At 42.1% G+C, this 22,628-nt stretch overlaps 1 protein-coding gene across 1 annotated transcript in view; it reads right to left on the bottom strand.

Annotated features, from left to right (window-relative positions):
- Nucleotides 1–18,805, bottom strand: part of LOC130120620 (GRIP and coiled-coil domain-containing protein 2) — a 48,241-nt gene extending 29,436 nt beyond the window's left edge. The window contains exons 1-14 of the mRNA XM_056289267.1: nucleotides 18,671–18,805; nucleotides 18,317–18,388; nucleotides 18,030–18,114; nucleotides 17,834–17,907; nucleotides 17,604–17,708; nucleotides 16,894–17,398; nucleotides 14,682–16,684; nucleotides 14,436–14,496; nucleotides 14,143–14,243; nucleotides 12,935–13,033; nucleotides 11,814–11,933; nucleotides 8,804–8,968; nucleotides 8,514–8,618; nucleotides 6,226–6,388 (exon numbers count right to left, since the gene is read on the bottom strand). Coding sequence (XP_056145242.1) covers nucleotides 6,226–6,388; nucleotides 8,514–8,618; nucleotides 8,804–8,968; nucleotides 11,814–11,933; nucleotides 12,935–13,033; nucleotides 14,143–14,243; nucleotides 14,436–14,496; nucleotides 14,682–16,684; nucleotides 16,894–17,398; nucleotides 17,604–17,708; nucleotides 17,834–17,907; nucleotides 18,030–18,114; nucleotides 18,317–18,388; nucleotides 18,671–18,676 — 3,664 coding nt within the window. The 5' untranslated portion in view covers nucleotides 18,677–18,805. The remainder of the gene's footprint in view (nucleotides 1–6,225; nucleotides 6,389–8,513; nucleotides 8,619–8,803; nucleotides 8,969–11,813; nucleotides 11,934–12,934; nucleotides 13,034–14,142; nucleotides 14,244–14,435; nucleotides 14,497–14,681; nucleotides 16,685–16,893; nucleotides 17,399–17,603; nucleotides 17,709–17,833; nucleotides 17,908–18,029; nucleotides 18,115–18,316; nucleotides 18,389–18,670) is intronic.
- Between the last annotated feature and the right edge of the window lie 3,823 nt (nucleotides 18,806–22,628).

The following is a 22,628-nucleotide window of genomic DNA, read 5'->3' as shown; positions in this document are numbered from 1 at the left end:
AATATTTAGCCAGCAAAAGAGGGTTATGATCTCCTTTTTAAACCTTTATTTAACCAGGGTAGAAACTATAGATGTTCCAATACCAATTTTTTCCGTCCCGATTCCGATACCTGAACTTTTTCGATGACTGACAGGGGTCTGTCGCCCAGAACAATGAATTCGACAAGTTTGTCAGTTATCTTTGTCACTTTTGCGCTGTCTTTGTGGAATTTACTGTGTTGTTGGAATGCGGTTTCAAAAGTTTACTGCTGCAGTTTGTGCCCCCCCCCTTTGCCTTATTGAACTCATCGTGCTCTTTAGATGATGTGTCTTCAAATGCTTTATAAGATTGTTGGTGTTGAAACTGGCAACACTAGTGCCACCCCTCGAAACTATAGCCTTGCATACTGTACACATTGCCATTTTACTGGTGGGATATTGCAGTGTAAAATATTCCCAAATTGCTGACATTTTGCTAGCTGTTATACTAAATTATACGGAACAAATTCTTCTTCGCTGCTCTAAAACAGTAGCTGCCAGTGGCAACACAGCCTAATTTGCTGTGTAGGCTACTGTTTTGGAGCGGCGCAGAAGAACTGATTTCCGGGAAAACGACTGTTTTATCCAGGTGTAACTACTACAAAATAAACTCAAGTTTTGGGACAATAGGAATCACTTAAAAAAAAACAAAAAAACAAATCAAGAATTAGTGATACAAGATGGAGATATCTGGACAAACTATTTCCAAACTCTTTTTAAGAGGGTGCAATCAGATCAAAACAGGGACCAAGAAAACATCAGAAGCAAACTAGAAAAATTAGAACTTTCCATCAAGGACTATCAAAATCCACTTGACTCCCCCATCACAGAGCAGGAGCTTTTAGTCCAAATTGACAAGTTGCAATCCAAACAGCGTATGGGTCTGATGACATTTTAAACGAAATGCTAAAATCTATGAATGAAAACTTCCAATCTGTTACACTTAAATTATTTAATCTAGTTCTGAGTGTGGGATATTTCCCTGATATCTAGAATCACAGAGTAGTTACACCAGTTTACAAAAGTGGGGATACATTTGACCTCAACAACTACAGAGGCATCTGTGTGAACAGTAACCTGGGGAAGGTATTCTACAGTATTATTAACTACTATTACTACTACTACTACTTTTGGCTGCTCCTGTTAGGGGTTGCCACAGTGGATCATCTGTTTCCAATTCTTTCTCAGTATTATTAACTCCCGGCTCATAAAGTTCCTTATGAAACACGATTACTTGAGTAAAAGCCAGATTGGATTCTTACCAAATTACCGCACTACTGATCATATTTACACCCTACACACCTAATTGAAAAACATACTCAAAATAAAAATAAATTATTCACTTGTTTTGTTGACTTCAAAAAAGCATTTGATTCCATTTGGCATTATGGATTGTTTTACAAATTAATTGAACGTGGTGTAGGGGGTAAAACATATGACATTATAAAATCAATGTACTCGGGAACTAGTGTGGCATTAACTGGAACCGGATGAAACCATGGTATCCTACAACGTGACCTCGTTATTCACCTGCATCCCAACCATGGAGGCTTTGGAAACTGTGAGGCAACGTTTGCTATGGGACCACACCTTCCACAATAGGACCAACTCAGCCCAGACCAGATTTGCCAACCACTGGACCTTTGCCTGAACACTACATATTTCCAATTAAGGGGCCAGTTTTACAGACAGAAACACAGCTGTGCAATGGGCTCACCAGTATCGCCAATTGTGGCCAACTTATATATCGAAGAGGTAGAACACAGGGCCCTGAACTCCTTCAGAGGAACACCTCCGAGCCACTGGTTCAGATATGTGGACGACACATGGGTCAAAATCCAAACACAAGAGGCGCAAGCGTTCACCAAACACATCAACTCAGTGGACAAGAACATTAAGTTCACAAGGGAAGACGTAAAGAACAACAGTTTGCCCTTCTTGGACTGTGACGTCCACATTGGGGAAGACAGGAGCCTCCACACTGGGGTTTACAGGAAACCTACACACACACACCAATATCTACTTTTCGACTCACACCACCCTCTGGAACACAAACTGGGCGTCATCAGAACTCTGCAACACAGAGCTGACAATGTGCCCAGCAACACTCAGGCCCAACAAGAAGAACACAAACACCTGAGGGGAGCTTTAAAAACCTGCGGCTACCCCAGTTGGACCTTTGTGAAAACTGCAACACGTTCCAAAAAGACCAACCAGGTGAGCGACGAGGAGAAAAGGAACAGAAGGAATAGCACAACCATCCCATATTTTTCTGGAGTCTCAGAGAATCTCAGGAGAATTTTCAACAAACACCGCATCCCGGTATACTTCAAACCCAGCAACACACTCAGGCAAAGACTGGTTTATCCCAAAGACAGTGTACCACACACCCGAAAAAGCAATCTGGTGTATGCTGTACAATGCAATGAAGATTGCACTAACCTATACATAGGAGAAACCAAACAACCACTACACAAACGGATGGCCCAACACAGAAGGCCAATCTCCTCGGGACAAGACTCAGCAGTCTATCTACACCTAAAGGAGAAGACACACTCCTTCAAGGACAGCAACATACACATTTTGGACAGAGAAGATAGATGGTTTGAAAGAGGGGTGAAGGAAGACATCTATGTGAAACTGGAAAAACCATCGCTCAACAGAGGAGGAGGTCTGCAACACCACCTATCTTCCACTTACAATGCCGTCCTTTCATCTCTACCCAGGAGACTCAAGAAGCCTAGCCTCCAAGAACAACAGTCTGTCACTAATGGCTCCAATGACTCATGACCACTGAATAATGAAGTCGAAAGTAACACCCCCAACGACTGTCTATGCTAAAGAAATGCAAATCAACAGCTCCGATGGTGACGGGCGCGGCTGGACATCGGAGCACAGGAGAGCCACGCATATCAATAGCTCCGATAACGACGGGCGCGGCCAAACATTGGTCACAAAAGAGCCACTCATATCTATGGCTCTGTTAGCGACGGGTGTTGGTAAACATCGGAACACAAAGAGCCACGCATATCGATAGCTCTGACAACGACTCCTAGAGGATAAATACTGAGTCTCATCACCAGCCAGTCAGACTAGCTTGGTCTAGTCAGAAGGGCACGAACTGAGGAAGCCTCTTGGATGAGAGGCGAAACGTCTTCACAGATATATACCAAGTCCAGCACTTGATTCAACTCCTTTGGATAACCATGACCTGGATGAATGAGAACATTCACAGACATAGTGTGGCATTAAAATTGAATCCAAAAGAACTGAATATATCCCTCAGGAGTGCAAAATGAGACAGGGTAGCTCTTTAAGCCAAACTATTTAACATATACATTAATGAGTTGGCAACCATACTGGAAAAGTCATCGGCACCTGGATTCACTCTGCTCAACAGTGATTCCTACTCTATGCAGTCCTTTCACCAACGGAGGGAGGATTCCAGATTCAATTAGAGCCTCTTCAAAAGTTTTGCCAGACCTGGGCCCTGGCAGTTAACAAGAACAAAACTAAAATATTAATCTTTCAAAATAGATCCAGACGAAGAAGACGAAGAAGGACAGGATTAGGAAGGATTATATTAGAGGGACAGCTCAGGTTGGACGGTTTGGAGACAAAGCAAGAGAGGCAAGATTGAGATGGCTTGGACATGTGTGGGGGAGAGATGCTGGGTATATTGGGAGACGGAGGCTGAATATGGAGCTGGCAGGGAAGAGGAAAAGAGGAAGGCCAAAAGGAGGTGTATGGATGTGGTGAGGGAGGACATGCAGGTGGCCGGTGGGACAGAGGAAGATGCAGAGGACAGGAAGAGATGGAAACGGATGATCCGCTGTGGCGACCCCTAACGGGAGCAGCTGAAAGTAGTATTAGTAGTTTCAAAAAAGATCCAGACATTAGGGAAGACAGCACATATTTATATTCGGACCAAATGAAATTGAAAATACACTAGATTACACCTACCTAGGCCTTAGAATCAATTGTAAAGGAAAATTCAACATGGCAGTGAATGAACTAAGAGGAAGGGCTTTACTTGCCATAAAAGTCAAATTCCTTTTGAAATTCCAATCCGAATTTGGCTAAAAATATTTACATCAGTGATAGAACCAATCGCCCTTCATGGCAGCGAAGTTGGCGCCCACTTGCAAGTCAGGAACTAGATAAATGGGAAAAACATCCAACTGAGACCCTGCATGTTGAGTTTTGCAAAAACATCCTTAAAAATCCATCGGCACACTACAAACAATGGATCTGAGACAGAATTAGGCCAATATCCTCTTCTGATCAAAATTAAAAAAAGGGCAATTAAATTCTAGAAACACCTAAAATTCAGTGACCCACACTCTTTCCATTATAAAGCCTTGCAATACCAAGAGTTGAGCAAAGATAAGAATTCTCCTACCAACCTGGTCTTCACCCATCCTGTTCCACTAACACATGCTAACACTTTAAAGGCACAAAACCAGGTGCAGACTACACAACATCCATCCATTATCCAAACCGCTTATCCTGCTCTCAGGATCACGGGGATGCTGGAGCCTATCCCAGCAGTTATTGGGCGGCAGGCGGGGAGACACCCTGGACAGGCCGCCAGTCAATCACAGGGCACAACATATTCGGCTTAAACAAATTTCCTCACAAGTAAAAGACAATTATTACGAATATTGGCAATCCAAAACAAAACCACAAAGCAAGATGCAATGCTATTTGGCCCTAGACAGAGACTATACATTAGCAGATTAACTAAAATAAAGGTTACATTAACTAAAATAAAAGAAAAAATTTGTTTCTTTTATTTTTGTTTTACATTTAAATTTGTTTCTCTTATTTTAGTTTTACATTTAAATTTGTTTCTTTTATTTTAGCTTTATTTTAGTTAATTACATTAACTAAAATAAAAGAAACAAATTAATTATACATTAACTAAAATAAAAGAAACAAATTTGAGAAATACGCTGACAAAATACAGACTCGGTGAGCACCACTTAGCACCACATCAAAAACAGATAAATATATGTATCTATATACACACATATATATACGGATACAGGAAAAAAGATTTTAATGCATAGCAGTACAGGCCTGTTTCGTGCGTCTCGCACTCATCATCTGCTAATGTGTTTCAACAAAGAATCATACAGTTTGCGTTGCCCAGCGTCACGCCCCTAATGTCGGTTGGACAGCAACCAATCAGATGGGGAAACATTTAAACTATAACAACCAATGAGGTAGGTATTTATGACGCACAGCAACCAATGGAGGGGTAGAAAACATTACAACCAATGGGACTGGGATTTGTTTTGAAAAGCATTTAGGGGCCAGGGCACTGTTGAAATGGCCTACATTAAAAATATAACAAAGTAATTTATGTGAATTATATATTGGGGTGGTGTTGGGGCACAGTTGGAAGGACAGGCAGTTAAAATATATTTTAAAAAACAATAAAAAAAATAAAAAAACTCCAATAAATGTCACATGTGTATCATCTAATGGGGGGGATAACATAGACGTTTTACTTATAGTTACAAAGGAGATATTTGATGCTGGGCAACGCAAACTGTATGATTCTTTGTTGAAACACAAACACATTAGGAGATGATGAGTGCGAGATGCACGAAACAGGCCTGTACTGCATTTTATTAAAATCTTTTTTCTTGTATCCGTGTTGATAGTCTGCTCCTCATTAGTTGAGCACTCACAACACCATTGACTGTTTTGGGAAAAACGTGTATATATATATATAGTATATATGTATATGTACTATGTATGTGTGTGTGTGTGTGTGTGTCTATATATATATATATATATATAGATAGATATACTGTTACTGCTGAACACGTGCTGTTTGAAAACAAGTACTCCAATACTTTAACTCAGGTTAACTCAGGTAGAAGTTGGAATCAACAACTTTCACTTGTAGTTGAGTGTTATTTGATCAGGAGTACCAATACTTTGACTTAAGTATAGGTATTCCTGATTTCCTGATTCCTGAAATAACGGGGTTGTGTACTTTGTTTACCACTGTTAATAAGTGATAAATTATGAACGACTCAAAAAATTAGCACCCCTTATTATGTTAATCATCAATCCTCACATCTTCCGACCTACTAACAGAATTTTGGCTAAATTATGGTGAAGGTCTTACATGTGTAACTTTAAGTGCCTCAAGTAGAATGTGTGTTTGTGAATAATTGTTACCCTTCTTACCAATTTCCTTGTTGAGCAAGTCCTCCCTTTGGATGTGGTTGTTTATTTGGGCATTCATCTCATCAAGACATGCTTCTTTCTTCGTTATCTTCATGTTGAGTTCTTTGACCAGTCGTTCGTAATCTGCCATCTCCATGCCCAGTAGACAACTTTGTTGGGCTTCCTACTGGGATAGACAACACACTGTGTGATAGCTGGAACCAAGCTAAACAAAGCAAGTCATTCCACTGTTAGGTACTCTAAACTGAACTAAGCATTAGAATTCAAATTAATCTTCCCTAAAAACAAACTCATCCTTTTGGTCTGTAAACTGTGACAATCCGAGTGGACTCCCGTGGTAAATCTGTTGTGTTGTAGAAACCAACTGAGTAATAGAAAATCAGTAAGTATTCTGTTGACATACTTTTTGCTAGCTTGCCTGCAAATGCTCCAGAAACTCAGGTGAAACTGGTCTGGGTGAGCTCTAACCTACCCATATACTAAATTCCAGTTGCCGGTTGAACATTTTGCAGTGGTTGACCTAGCTGTATAACAAAGTCCCTGCTCACTCCCTGACAGATTTAGTGTAGATTTCAGTGTTTGTTGATTGGATTAAGATTGGAAATTAAATACTGCAACTATATACAACAAAATACTTGTGCAGTGTGGTGTCTGGGTGGCGTGGTGGTCTATTCCATTGCCTACCAACACGGGGATTGGTGGTTCGAATCCCTGTGTTACCTCCGGCTTGGTCGGGCATCCCTACAGACAGAATTGCCCATGTCTGCAGGTGGGAAGCCAGATGTGTCCTAGTCGCTGCACTAGCGCCTCTTCTGGTCAGTCGGGGCGCCTGTTCAGGGGGCAGGGGGAACTGGGGGGAATAGCGTGATCCTCCCATGCGCTACATCCCCCTGGTGAAACTCCTCACTGTCAGGTGAAAAGAAGCGGCTGGCGACTCCACATGTATCGGAGGAGGCATGTGGTAGTCTGCAGCCCTCCCCGAATCGGCAGAGGGGGTGGAGCAGTGACTCGGACGGCTCAGAAGAGTGGGGTAATTGATACAACTGGGGAGAAAAGGGGGGGGGGGGGATAATACTTGTGCAGTACCTTAAGTGAGTTTTTGAACATGACTAAACTGGATTTTAGTCTAGCTCAAAATGAAAAGTTGTGGATAGTCCGATTATCCTCAGTGTTTCACATCTTTATTCATACAGAAGAAAGACAGGCCAACAGGCAATGGGGGCGGGGGGGGGGCACATGAGAAAAGGTCTGGTGGAATCTAGTATTGGGCCTGACTGGGCACACGCAGATCCAGGGGCAGAAGACTTAACCTTTCATCTATCTCTGAGCATGAAGCCAGTTTTTTCATGGAAAACCAAAAGATAAAATAGGTGAGAGAAATCAAGTTTGACATTGAAGAAAAAAATAAGGTGACAAAATGTATTTTATTAATACATAAATATTAATAAATAAAGCAATGTCTTAAAGTCAGACCCCCCACCCTTTCTCCCCAGTTGTATCCGGCCAATTACCCTACTCTTCCGAGCTGTCCTGGTTGCTGCCCCCCCCCGTCGACCTGGGGAGGGCTGCAGACTACCACATCCCTTCGATACATGTGGAGTCGCCAGCCGCTTCTTGTCACCTGACAGTGAGGAGTTTCACCAGGGGGATGTAGCGCGTAGGAGGATCACGCTATTCCCCCCAGTTCCCCCTCCCCCCCGCACAGGCGTCCCGACCGACCAGAGGAGCAACCAGGACACACACCCACATCCCGCTCCTACCCGCAGACATGGCCAATTGTTTCTGTAGAGACGCCCGACCAAGCCGGAGGTAACACGGGGATTCGATCCGGTGATCCCCGTGTTGGTAGGCAACGGAATAGACCACTATGCTACCTGGATGCCCCCTTAAAGTCAGATTTAAGACAGAAAACAATTTGAATTGAAAATTATGGGCTCTTTTAGATAAAGATAATCTCGCCGTGGCTACTTTTGCTAATGGTGCAGTGAGTAATGTTCTTTCTGCACTGGAAATGATCATTTCTTGGGCCCCCTTTCTTTTGGTTTGAATGTTGATTTCCATTGGCCTCGTCCATGATGGGGTAAGTTTTGTTTCTGTCCGCAAGAATAGCTCTTTTCCTTTCTGAGTGGTGTGGTTTAGCAGAGAGGGAGGCAAAGGGAGAGCAAACAGACAAATGCAACGGCTTGAATGGACCCCACCTAAGGAGATTCTGATTGGCTTATCTGTTTGTGTGTGTATGAAGCATGTGGTAGCGATATGTAGCTTGTGTAATATGTGCATATACGCACCTTGCGTAGCTGGTCCAGTTCCTGGGCAGTGTTTTGAGACTGTTGCTCCTGCTTGCAAAGCTGAATGGTCAGCTCCTCTACCCTATTCATAGCAGTTGAAAGCTCCTGGGGTGACATACAAACACACACACACGCGTACACACACAGACACGCAATCAAAGGGGGACATAAATGAATATAGCTGATACAACTGAAGGGTAGAGAGTTCAGGGCAAATGTAAGCACTCACTCAAAACTTTCCTGAAAGATTTTGCTCAAACTGTGTCAGTCTCTTCCTCCATCTATCTTACCTTGATCTTGTGTTCTTTCAGAGTTCTCTCAGCCAGTAGGTCTGCTTCCAGACTGGCTGTGTGTCTGTGAAGCTCCTGGCTCTGGGCCTCCAGCTGCCTCACTGTGCTCTTCAAGATCTCCATAGCAGCCAGGATGTCCTCTTTCTCATTGTTCAGCAACTCATTCTAGGGTTGGTGATGTGTGAGGTTGGTTGCGGCATAAAAATACTCATGAGCAAGGTATATCGGTACATTCAGGTATCCTTATTCTTTGTTACAAATAGTCAATTTGACAGCTAGAAATTAAAGTAAGCTGGCATATTAGTCTGTAGGGCTAAAACCACAAGGCATTCTTTCACCAAGTGACAAAGTAACATCACTGAATTATTCTCAATAATCATTAACAACTGCTTTTAAACCACCACAGAACATGTGTGTGCCCACCAAAACTTTCTGTACCTTCAACAACAACAAGCCCTGGTTCACAGCAAAACTCAGGCACCTTCGTCAGGCCAAAGAGGAAGCCTAAATGTGTGGAGATAGGATCCGGTACAACCAAGCCAGAAATATACTGACTAAGGAGTGGCAAAAAGGCACTGCTCTGAAAAGTTGAAAAACAGGTTTTCATCTTACGATCCTGCGTCTGTGTGGAGAGGCTTGCAGTCTCTTGCAGTCCCAATTACAGTAGACCACCCCCACACTGCAGAAAACCATCAACTGGCTGACAACCTGAACGTGTATTACTGCAGGTTTGATAAGCCAATTTTCACACAACTCACCCTCTCCGGCCACACGAAACAAACTGCAACCCCTGCTAGCCCATCTCCCCTCCCCACCAACCCCTCAACCTCGCTCAGGATCTGTGTTGAGGACGTGCGCCAGCTCTTCCAGAGACAGAAGACCATGAAGGCACTGGGCCCAGATGGCGTGTCACCCTCCTTTCTGAAAGTGTGTGCTGACCAGCTGGCCCTCATTTTCACAATGAACTTCAACAATTCACTGGAGCTGTGTGAGGTCCCTTACTGTTTCAAGAGCCCCACTATCATCCCGGTCCTCAAGAAACCCCGTATCATAATTTAAATGACTACAGGCCCATTGCCCTAACGTCTGTGGTCATGAAATCCTTCGAGAGACTGGTGTTGGCCCACCTGAAGGAAATCACGGGCCTCCTGCTCGACCCCCTGCAGTTTACCTCCCAAACAAACAGATCAGTGGAGGATGCAGTCAACATGGATTGTACTACATCTTCCAACACCTCGATTCCCCAGGGACACACGCAAGTGTCCTGTTTGTGGAGTTCAGCTCAGCATTCAACACCATCATCCCAGATATCCCCCACTCCAAATTCACCCAGCTCACTGTACCAGCCCCCATCTGCCAGTGGATTAAAAAGTGACAGACAGGAGGCAGCTGGTGAGGCTGGGGAAAATCACATCCAGCACCCGGACAATCAGAACTGCCCCCCACCCCCCCAGGGATGTGTGCTCTCCCCTCTACTCTTCTCCCTCTATACAAATGAGTATACCTCAGGAGACCCGTCTGTTAAACTCCTGAAGTTGGCAGATGACACAACAATCAGTGGCCTTCTTTGGGATGGTGATGAGTCTGCATATAGATGGGAGATTGAACAGCTGGCCCTCTGGTGCGGCCTTAACAACCTGAAGCTGAACGTGCTCAAAACTATGGAGATGACAATGGACTTCAGGAGGAGCCCCCCAACACTGACCCCTGTTACTACACTCAACAGCATGGAGTCTGTGGTGAAAACCTACAGATTTCTGGGTTTCACAATCTCCCAGGACCTAAGGTGTGCATCCAACATGGACAATCATCAAAAAGGCCCAGCAGAGGATGTACTTTCTCTGCCAGCTTAAGAAGTTCAAACTGCCTCAGGAACTGCTGATTCAGCTCTACACTGCAATAATCCAGTCTGTTCTCTGCACATCTATCAGTCTGGTTTGGACTGGCCACCAAACAGGGCAAGGATAGACTGCAACGGACAGTTAAGTCTGCAGAGAAAATCATGGCGCCAACCTGTCCTCCATTCAGGACCTGTACATTGCCACACTCAGCAAACAGGCAGGCAACCTCACTGCAGACCCATCACACCCTGGTCACAACCTGTTCCAACTCCTCCCCTTTGACAGGTGCTAAAAAGCACTGTATCCCAAAACAACCAGATAGAAAAACAGTTTCTTTCCACGGGCTGCCATTCAAATGAACACTTAACATTGTAAAATACATCCAACCACTTGTTTATACTGTACTTACACTGCACGTACACTGGTATGTTCTGTCATGTCCATCTACCTCAGGCATGTACGTATGTAAGTAACCTGCTAACATTTATTTCCACATCTGATATGTTCTCTGCACTATATTGCCTCTTATTTCGCCTGTGTACAGTCAACCCTTGTGTATATATCTAAAGACTGTTGTGTTGTTGCGTTGTTATTCTATGTTAAGTACACAGAGAGGAACGAAACTGGAGTCAAATCCATGTATGTGCAAACCTACATAGCCAATAAACCTGATTCTGATTCTGACACTACCACACTACATGCAAACAGGCAGCTTTATGAAGCTCCACTTCTGGAAAGAGTTGGGTGCTACTAGCACCCAACTCGAGTCCATGCCTCGGTGGGTCAGCACTGTTGTGGAAGCACACGGGGATCAACTGAATATAAGGCAGGTGGTCATAACATTTTGGCTTATCAGTTTGTGTACAAGTCTTTTTGAAAAAGTACTTCACTAGCACACAACAGCTGGAACCCAAGCACTGCTCCATTTACCCGCCTGTTGTTCCGTCACTGGAAAGAGAGAATTATGGGGAGGGGAAACTATATAAAAACACATTCAACCAGGCACATCCAATGGGCTATTTGGGAAAGTGTGGCTGTCAGGCACAGCTAGAAAATGCCTAAATGCAAGAGACTTAGATGGTAACCCAGTTATAAGAAAAGTGTCAGAAAGACCGGTTGTGTATTATAGGGAAGTGTGTGTGTGTGTGTGTGTTTGTTCACACCCTCACCTGTGTGATGACAGCGCTGAATTGTTTGGTCAGTTCGGTAATTTGTCTCTCCGCAACCTCCACAATTTCCCGCTGTTTATCCAGTTGCTCTGTCTGCCTGTCGTAATCTATCTGCAGGTTCTGTGCATGCACCAACAGGGACATACATAAACAACTGCGTCTTTATACACAGGCATTCATCAGTGGTTGGGCACATTAATAAATGGCTGGGCAGCTTAATGCTGAGTAACTCTATGGCTCACCGAGATTCAGCAGCATTTCTATTTCATTTTGGGAAAAAAAATCATGCGACCCAGGAGAGTGATCTTGGATCGTGACCTTACTGTAGGTAAATCTATTAAGTATACTGGAAACTAAAGGCTATTCCATGAGGCCAATGGGCATAGCACTAGCTCAAAGCGTACGGGTCAATTATAAGGCAATCTTTTTATTCTTTTTCCTCTATCAAATTGTTAACCAAAGATGTTTACTGACAACAGTTAGGTAGATCAAAAACATGTAGAGCTGTCAAGAACAACTTTTTTCAAGCTTCAGACATTCGGCACATTTCCCGAACGAATATCGAAATATTCATTCTAAATTAATTTTCAACTAAAATAAAATAAAGGCCTAAGATAGGGGAAGGATTGTGAATACAGTCACAAAAGTAATTTGTAGCCTTTTAAACAATCAACAGAGGAACAGGTTGAGAACAATGTAGCCTAAAATGAAGAGTAGGGGTATAATTTTGGCAGCCATAAAACCCGCTTTGCCAAAATCTTGCACCTTATCATTTTCTCCTTGTTGCCATTAGATTCAAGTACTTTTAAACATGCAAAACAGAGACCAAGATGTGTCACCAGTTTAAAATTACAGATAAATAGATGTTGCCGTTATATGCATACAAAAGAAAAGGATTATTTTCCGAAGATAGTCTATTTATCATTGAGTCACTGTGCTAGCAAGCTTATTACAGAGGACATCCAAATGATTCAAGTCCTTCTGAAAAATTTTTTTTCTGTCAATGAAAGTGAACAGTATTAAGTCTATGCAAGTCTATACTTTGCGATATGTTTTGTCTGCAAAGAACAATATTTGACACGCTTGTCCTAAAGAGGATTTAAGTTGTGACAGTCTCCTACCTTGTAGCCTTCAGCACTGTGGATGATATCCTTCATTGAAATACTCAGCTGCTCCCGCTCCCCCTTCATGGACTCAACTTTCTCCTTTAACATTGTCACCTACAGATAACCAATTTAACTGAGTAACCAAGCACAAATAATCAGAGAAAAAATCGTATCATAGCCTTAAAGACTAGTGGTGGTCATAGATCAATAAATTCGTTCTCAGATTAAGATGGAATAGAATTCAGGGACCAGATTCATCAGAGTTCTGAGAATAATGATTCAGGATCTTCTGAAAAGCAAATTCAGTAATAAAACTATGTCCTTAAACTGGAGAAACAGTGGTATTTATGTATCTACTCACACCTACTTAAAGCAAGATGTAAGACAAACTTCAACAAACTAATACAAACATCTGACCAGAATAGCCTATCAGCTACAAAGATTCAGTCTTCCTCTGCAATTATATAGGCAAACTGTTCATCTTTCAAAGTTACAATGTATCAAAACACATGTCCATTCTAAATTTTCCATTCCATTCCATTATCCAAGCCGCTTATCCCAATCGGGGTTGCGGGGATGCTGGAGCCTATACCAGCAGTCACTGGGGGGCAGGCGCGGAGACACCCTGGACAGGCTGTCAGGCCATCACAGGGCCGGCATAGTACATACACATTCACACCTAGGGACAATTTTGTATAGCCAATTCACCTGACCTACATGTGTTTGGACTTGTGGGAGGAAACCACAGCACCCGGAGGAAACCCATGCAGACATGGGAAGAACATGCAAACTCCACACAGAGGACGACCTAGGACGACCCCCAAGGTTGGACAACCCCAGGGTTCAAACCCAGGACCTTCTTGCTGTGAGGCAACCGTGCTAACCACTGCACCCCATGCTGCCCCCATTCTAAATTGAACAAATATATATCTTGTAATAATGGGTTTATCAACTGTATATTCTTTCCTGATTTAACTATGCCATGTCTATCTAGACTGCTAATGTTTCAGTAAACATAACTCAACTGTGGGAGCTTATGAGCACTCCTTAAGAGAAGTTATTGTAAGTAAGAAAAAAAGGGTTACCTTTCATAGTAAAGTTTCACAGTGGCAGTAACATTGAAGGATCTTATCTTTATCTCTCACTTCAGAGGAAAATTTCACTCTAACACGCCTGATAAAAAAGGGGTGTCGAGTTTACAGTTTAGAAAAAATGTCACGCACTTCTTTCTTACTAGTGTCCAACTCCTTTTTGGCTTTGACAGCTACTGCCTTGATCTTATTCATCTTCTCATCCTTCTCCCTATTTCCTCTTTCGAGGTGGGCTGGAAAGGAAAAGAAGAACGTTACAGACATAATCGATTACCTAGTATAAACAACAGGCTGTGTTACTTGTAACAGAGTATATGATCTATCAATTGCACCTCCAAATTTTGCAAAATTATTTGTAGTTTTACACTTAGTCTCATGCTGGAGTTCCTTATTAACAGAGGCAAGTTATTAGGCCAAGTCCATACCAATTTTCTCAGTGAAACATTTGGGTACGTTTTCCTCAGAAGGAGCAGACTGGGCAGATTCCTTGGAAAGGGAGACAGAGAAAAGAAGAGAAAGAGCAGCAAAAGATGAGAAGACAGTAGAACTAAGCAGAAATGTGAAATCGCATAACATCTAAGTAAATGGCATAAATATGTTCATGTAGCATCTTTTGTGGACATTCAAACATTTCTATTACATAGTCAAAATATACAATAAACTCCACAAACCTGCAGGGCAGCAACCTCTCTTCTCAACTGGACTATGAGTGTATCCTTCTCTGCCAGACGTTCTTCAAGCTCACTCCTTTCTTTATCCATATTCTCTTTCTCCTGCTCCATCTCCCTTGTTTCCTTTTCCCTCTCTTGTTTCACCAGAGACATTTGGGCCAAAGATTTCTGGTTTTCTTCTATTAATTTTTTATTGGCCAACTTCATGTCTTCCAGATCTTTCTGCAGTCCTTCAGTATCACTTACCACATCCTCCAGGCTGCACGTCAACATGCCTCTCTCTTTCTCTAAATCCTCAATACGAGCCAGTAGCTCTTCTCCAACTACTTCCAACTTTTTCTCTTCCCGAGCTTCTTCAAGACTTCTTCTTAAAAGGACCCTTTCCTTTTCCAGCTCCTCTACACGAGTTTGGAGCTCCTGCACCTCTACAGCGGCGCTCTTAATGGCTTCAGACTGACACTCTTCCAGAGCTCTCATTGTGGCTTGGGTTTGCTCTAACTCCTCAGTTAGGAAATTCAACCTGGCTTCTAAACAGTGTTTTTCAGAAATCTGCTGCTCCAGGTGAACTCCCAGAGCCACCAGTTTGGAGTCCAAAAGGTCCCTCTCTTCATGGGCTTGGGAAAGTGCAGAGGAAGCCTCCTCCAATTTGTGTTGGAGATCATCATTGTCTTTATATAGGTTGTTAATAGTAAGCTCTGAAGAGGACACTGTTCCTTCTCTTCTCCGTGTCTCCACCATTTTTTGTCTCTCTTCTTCCAGATTTTCTTCATCAGTCTCCTTTTCATTTTGTAGACTCTCTAATTCTCTTCCTTTGTCTTTCTTTAAAGTATTTAAGTCTTTCTCTTTGTCCTCCTTTAGTCTCTGGATCTCTTTCACTCTCTCACTGTTCAGTGTATTTACCTCTTCCTCTTTGAGCTGGAGTAGGGAATGTGTTTGGTTTTGTTCTCTGGTCAGGCTGCAGACCATGTCCTTCAGCTCTTGAGCTGCATTTTCCTTCATCTGGAGCTGGAAACAAATTTCCTCATTCTGCTTGGTTAGCTCTTCAACTGTTTGCTTTAACTTGCTTGCTGATATCGTGTGTTCTTCAATGAGAGCTTGGAGCTTTACATTCATATCTTTTGTGGCCTGGTTCTCAATTAACAAGCCTTCAAGTTTCTGCTCTAATTCTTGAACCTTCACCATTAGGCTATTTTTCTCCTCTGTACCCCCATTGACATTTTCTGCTAGTCCATCCCTCTCCTGGCTGAGTTTTTGAATCTTTTCTTGGAGGTCCTGCAGCGTGTTGGCTTCCTGTTCCCTCATAGCCTTGTACTGACAGACAAAGTCCTGGGTCTTCTGTCCAAGCTCCAGCTCCAAACCTTGCAGAATGAGCATAGTGTGCTGGTACTCAGCCACGGCAGAATCTTTCTCCCTGGTCAGAATTTCACACTGCACCCTCAGATCACGAAGTTCTTGAGTGCCCTGCATCGGCTTCTGCCCCTCTTCTGGGCTCAAGAGCTGCTGGCCTTGGGCAGGACAAAGAGAAGCCATCTGCTTCTCTTTGGAACCAGATGGCAGAATATCCTCTACATCTTTGGGTGCTTCACTCTGTTCGAGCTGCCTAAGTGTTTTCTGTCTGTCAGACTCAGGGGTCACCACAGGTAAATAGCTCATAGAAACTGTGGTCATGACAGTATCAGTGGTGGAACTCTCCCGGTTCATTTGCAGCTCATCAATTTTAAAGACGAGTTCCTCCTTCTCCAACTGAAACTCCTCCCTGGCCCTCTCCAGCTCTGCCTCAAGCTCAGCCTTTACATTACTCAACAAGGTAAGCTCATCTTGCAACATGGTGTTCTGGGCTTGGAAACCTTCAAGGGTAACTCTCAGTCTGCTGGATTCTGTGTCTTTGCCATCTCCATGGCTGGAGTCACCCTGGCTACAGCCAGACAGTGCTAGCATCTTTGCAATTGCTGAGTCTCGGCCAGGCTCTTCTTCCTCTTCTTGTACATCTTGCAGGTAGCTATCTAAAAAAAATAAAAGTCGACACTAACATTAGGTAAAATAATTAATTGTGATATATCTTTATAAACTTTCACATTGTGTGGTGTAGGAGCATTCAAAAATAAGCAATAGCTTTTCTATAAAGTATAGCTGTACAAAACATACTGCTAAACAAAAGTGATCAATGCAGTTCATCAAGTAAGGCATGTCCTTAGGAAGAATTCTGCTGCACCTTTGAGAGCAAGCTGCTCGGTCAGCTCATCATGAAGCAATAGAAGTCGCCTTCTTTCTATCTCATAGTCCTCTTCCAGAGCTCTCATCTCCTCCTCATGTTGAAGGCTCTTCTGAGCTAGCTCCTCCCTCAGGTTCTCCACTTCCTTATGGGCCTCCATCAGTTCTCTCTGGTGGCTTGCCTGGAGTTCAGCTACCTCTTGAGATTTTTGCAGTTGAATCACTTCCAGTTCAACTTGAACCTTCTCAATTTCAGCTTCTAAACAATGTTGCATGTCCCCCATGCCTTCTTTTACATTTGTATTTTCAGCTTGCTGCTCAGCATCAGCTTCACACTCTTTCTCTTTGTTGCGCCCTTTTTGATTTTTCAGTTGTTTAAATAGTTGTGTCATTTTCTCTTGGTGTTTGTTGTTTGATTCTTCAATGCTGTACTCTAGGGCCTTGATTTTTCTTTGCTGGTCTTCTATTACACAGTCAAGTTCATGCTGCAACATGGCCAGATCATCCTGCTCATAATCGTAGAGAAACATATATTTTAACAATTTGGATAAATGTTATCATATGTACCTTTGTACAATAATTTTGTCCAGGGCTGAGATAAAGTTTAATATTATAGATCAGAGGTATTTTGAAATATCCTATATGTTTTTACAGCTTTTAAAAATGGCACTTATACAAATAAATTCAATCCAAAATGGTGTTTCACTTCACCTTAGCCTGCTGCTTTACCCTCTCAAGGTCTTTACGAGACAATACCAGGATTTGCTGAGCCTCTGCCTTCTCCACTAGCAAAGCATCCATTTTTTTAGTCAGCTCCTGTCACATGCAGACCAATATTTACAATTTGCTTATTATCCATATCAAAATGATGTTAGCTGAAAGGTTTTTTAGAAGCCACGAGTAACATGAAAAAGTGTTGCCTGGGGCTTGACCATACAGACCTGTATCATTATTGAATCATCTGAATTACTTCCACTGTATTTTGACTTCATGTTTTCAACTTCTTTTTCCAAATCTAGAAAAAAAAGAGATTATTTTGTGAACATGCACCTCGACAGCCCTATGTAGGCAGACATTCAGAAATGATAACAAATACAAATGCACATATTCACACAAACATAAAATGCATATTGCTACCTGCACATTTGGTTTTCATTTTTTGCATTGCAGCCATCTGCTTCTTGGCAAACTTGATGAGGTCATCTTTAGAAAGCATGTCCAACTGAAAGGTTCATTGTGCATGGGAGAGAAATGTTGTTTGTAAATAAATACATGTTGACAAAATAACATCTATAGATTAAGTCATGCATGCAATTTTGCAATGCAAACTTGACAAGTAAATACTACCGATGGCCATTTTTTTTTTGTTGTTTTTTGCGCAATCAAATACATCTAACTAGACGTATCAGCGTTGTATGCAGTACCTTAGACTTTGGTGCACTTGGTGAGGGTGAAGCCACGGTCTCTGCCCTACATCCACCAAAGTCCTGTTGCAGCTACACAAATTTTAACCAAGATAAATTATTTACCAACAGGCAACATATTATGTGCAAATAACATATAAATGTACAACTTCCTTATGACACATATCATGAGCACTGGTTAAACCATGGAAATTGCGAGCAGTTTCAAATTTAAGTCAGCTTTTGGCATGATTTTAGTAGCTTTATAATACTTGTGCAAACATAATTTCCACGTCATTTAACTACATAGTTAATGCTATAGATTCGTTATTGTGACAGCCTGGCTAAAGCCGATTCCACGACGTTGATGTTTACCTCCATTTGGAATCGATCAGGTGTTACTTCCAAATCGTCAGGTAAGCCTAGAGGTATAAAAGGTGACGTTAACGCAACATGGACCAGTCTGGACCTCCGATGCTTTAATCAAATGCGTTACACGATGACTTGAAAATAATCATCTCCTATGTTTTTGATTTTGTGCTACAGCAGTGACAGCTTGCTTCCGTGAGCGTCATCATCATCTTCTTCTGGTTTATTAGCGGTTAGCAAACAACGATTTCGCGCATTACCGCCCCCACCTGGAATGATGAGTGGACCAGAATGTCTACTAAAAAAACAAAAATAAAATAAAATCTTACGACTTCTCAAAAATTTCCCCAGAAACTTGTATTAACAACAGAGGTAAACAACTGTCATACAGAGAGGGGGGCCTTTGGACAGACATAGGGAGTTAAAAGTCCACTCGTTTTAAGTCCTCTCAGAATTCAAATAAAACGTACTTTCTTTAAAATATCAGAAATCTATAGCTTTTTTCTTTTTCACCTTTTGAGTGAAGGTGCCATACTGCTAGAGTTCAACAACAAATCGATGAAAGCAGGTTTGGCGTCAGAACATCTAGATTTGTGGATGTGGAATTTACCAAGAATAATCAAAAGTTGAGTTATATAGTCAATATTTCTGTCCATCCCATAAAACACAAAATATAACATCATCACATCAAATAAATTAATGTGTACATTAGTACCCATTTTTCCATTTATAAAGTCTTGCACATCAATCCAAAATAACTTTGAATGGGCACAAAACAAATGAAATATAGTTTCTCTAAATGAATTACAAAAAACACAGGTATGCTCCATATTTGGCTTAAATCTTTCCAGGACTTCTTTAGCAGAGTAAATACTTTGTCAGATCTTGAAGGATACTTCTTTCACTTTGTTATTAATACAATAATTGTTTAGAATATAACAAGCCTTTTCCCACTGTAAATCCCTCATGATACCAGACCAAAAGAATCTTACTGCAGGAGGTGAAACACAGTCCAAAGCTTTTCTGATTTGTCGGTTACTGCATGTTTTATTTCAAATATCAATATTTCCAATAATTAAATCCTGTAAGGTTACAACCCTATAAAAGCTGAAGAGAACCCACAGGAATTGCATAAACATTAATAGCATATTCCCTGCTGTGATTTGTATCTTAAATTGTTTGAATACATCCTGAATATGACAGCAACTCACCATTTCTACTTATCAATTGACCAACTAGTAAAATCCCGTTGTCAAACCATGAGCGATAAAACAGAGATTTGTTGTATAAAATATCCTTATTATTCCAGATAAAGTATCTATGAGGACTGAAATTGTGTTTATATACCAATACCCATGCTAGAAGAGCTTGTCTATGGAAGTTAGCTAATTTAATTGGGATTTTGTCAACAGAAAAATTAAATTTTAGCAAAAAATCAGTGCCACCAGTAGAATTACATAAGTATGTGGGAAAAGCATACCAGATACTGCTGGGGTTCTTTAAAAATTCTCTAGGCCAATTAATCTTAAAGTATTATTCAATAAATTAAAATCCAAGACTTCAAGACCACCTTGTTCTTTACTACCTCTAATAACTTCTTTTTTTTAACATAATGAGTTTTTTTTCCCTCAAAATTTAGTCATATAGCATCTTATCCAATTCCTTAAAAACATTTGCTGGGACACAGAGTGACAATGATACATATACTGATCTAGAGAATCCTTCTGTTCTGGATAACAGAACCCTACCAAATATGGAAATATCTCTCATAAACCACCATCAAAATTTAATTTAGATCGTTGTTCCAAATTCTTACAAACAACAATATCTAAGTAAGTCACAGTTTTTTTTAAATTGGGATCCCATAATAATCTGACAGATCACAAGGTTTAATTGGGAATAAACACGTCTTCTGAGAGGAACTAAAAGTCTCACTAAGCAGCTGCTGAACACCTTCTCCAGAAACTCCTACAACACCCAAACATGTTCTTGCTGAATATATAATCGTAGACGCAGCAATTATAATTATAATAATTATTATATGAATAATTATAATTATGTCAATTCTCTACGATTTTCCCTTTACTCCAGCAGTACAGTTAATTTAATTATCACTGCAAAAAATGCCAAAAACGTCATCTGGTCCTTACAAAAGCAAAACCCGGCACGCTCCCTGACTGACTTGTCCTCCTTTGGGTCTTGTCTCACTGTTACAATATTGGCTAAACCAAGGTTACGTGTATGTGCTCTTAGACTGATGTCACCACTAGAGGGCGCCGTTGTGTTGCCATGTGGTCTAGAAAACAGCGTGCGCAAAATAAAGAAACCACTACTCCCGGTTACAGTGACACCGATGAAGTGCACGCGTGATTTTTCTCCGTGAAATGAGTCTAGTTGAGCCGGTATTCTTGCACTCAGACATGACACCGTCAACAGGTTATGGGCCCAGAAGGGGGGGGGGTGGAAGCTGATGGTACAGACTATGCTTCGACGGAGATGAGAAAAATTACGAGTTATGGGTAACCAAGTTTTTTTAGACCATCTGCGTTTGCTCGGTCTTAAGGAGACCATATTACAAGAGCCAGATGACGACGAAAATGAGGACGTGGTCGCCGAAGATGCAAAGAAAAATGAAGATGTCTATGCTGAATTGATACAATTTTTGGACGACAAAAGTCTCTCCCTGATTATGAGAGAAGCCGCCGACGATGGAAGAAGAGCGTTGGAGATACTGAGGGACCACTACGCTGGCAAAGGGAAGCCACGTGTGATGAGCCTACAGAGCTATAGAAAGCGGCAGATGAGACCGTCACACAACACGTCATGCGTGCAGAAACGGCTATAACAGCGCTGAGACATGCAGACGAGGTTCTTAGCGACGGACTGTTAATTGCTGTGATTCTGAAAGGCTTGCCCGAATCCTTTAAGCCGTTTTCCATCCCCATAACGCAGGGTGATGAAAAGATAACTTTTGCGGAGTTCAAAACCAAGCTGAGAAGTTATGAGAGCACGGAGAGGTTTAATGGCAACCCGAATGGTGACAACGTGATGAAGACAAGCAGCTCAACAATGAGAGTGAGGGGGAGAGAGAAAGACAAGAGCTCGGAGATAACCTGCTACAACTGCGGCCAAAAGGGACACAAAGCGAGCGTCAAGCACAGGGACAGTGGTGCAGTGTTTGCCAGAGCTCCACTCACAGAGAAGCCCCCTGCGGACGGAAAAGACGAGATATTGTGAAACAAGCAGTGGATGCACAGGATCACACTTTCGCTTTCAAAATGGATGACTGTCAGGTCAGTGGAGTAACACAGAGAGGTCTGATGGTGGATACGGGCGCAACGTCACACATGATCACCGACATCGGAAAGTTTAGGAGGTTTGATGACAGTTTCCAGCCAGAGACACACGTTTTGGAGTTCGCTGACGGGAAGAAAACAAGCGGTGTCGTGCTGAAGAAAGGTGAAGCGGAGGTCTGCCTGCTGGACAGTGAGGGTGAAGACAACGCTGAAGAAAGCGCTGTATATTCCATCATATCCACAAGACATTTTTTCTGTTAAAGCAGCGACGGGCAACGGAGCTGCAGTCAACTTTCGGGAAGGACACAATCACCTCATCCACAAGGATGGCACCAGGTTTGGTATCCAAGTGTACAACAGACTTTACTGTCTGAACACTGTAGATGATGAACAAGGTGATGGGTGTCATGGATGCTATGATATACAAACCTGGCACGAAATACTAGGTCACTGTAACTATGAGGATGTGTCAAAGTTGGAAAATGTATTAGAGGGAATGCAAATTAAGGGAAAATGTAATAAGTCTAAACTAAACTGTGACGTGTGCACACAAGGGAAATTTGCTCAGAGTAGAAACAGAGAACCAGACGCCAGGGCAAAAGCAGCATTTGATTTAGTTCACACTGACTTATGCGGCCCCATAGAGCAAGAGGCCAAAGATGGGTTCA

The sequence above is a fragment of the Lampris incognitus genome, chromosome 11 (assembly GCF_029633865.1).
Source record: "Lampris incognitus isolate fLamInc1 chromosome 11, fLamInc1.hap2, whole genome shotgun sequence".
In the NCBI taxonomy this organism is placed as follows: Eukaryota; Metazoa; Chordata; class Actinopteri; order Lampriformes; family Lampridae; genus Lampris; species Lampris incognitus.
The sequence above is the reverse complement of the archived record's forward strand: the minus strand, read 5'-3'. Positions and strand labels throughout refer to the sequence as shown.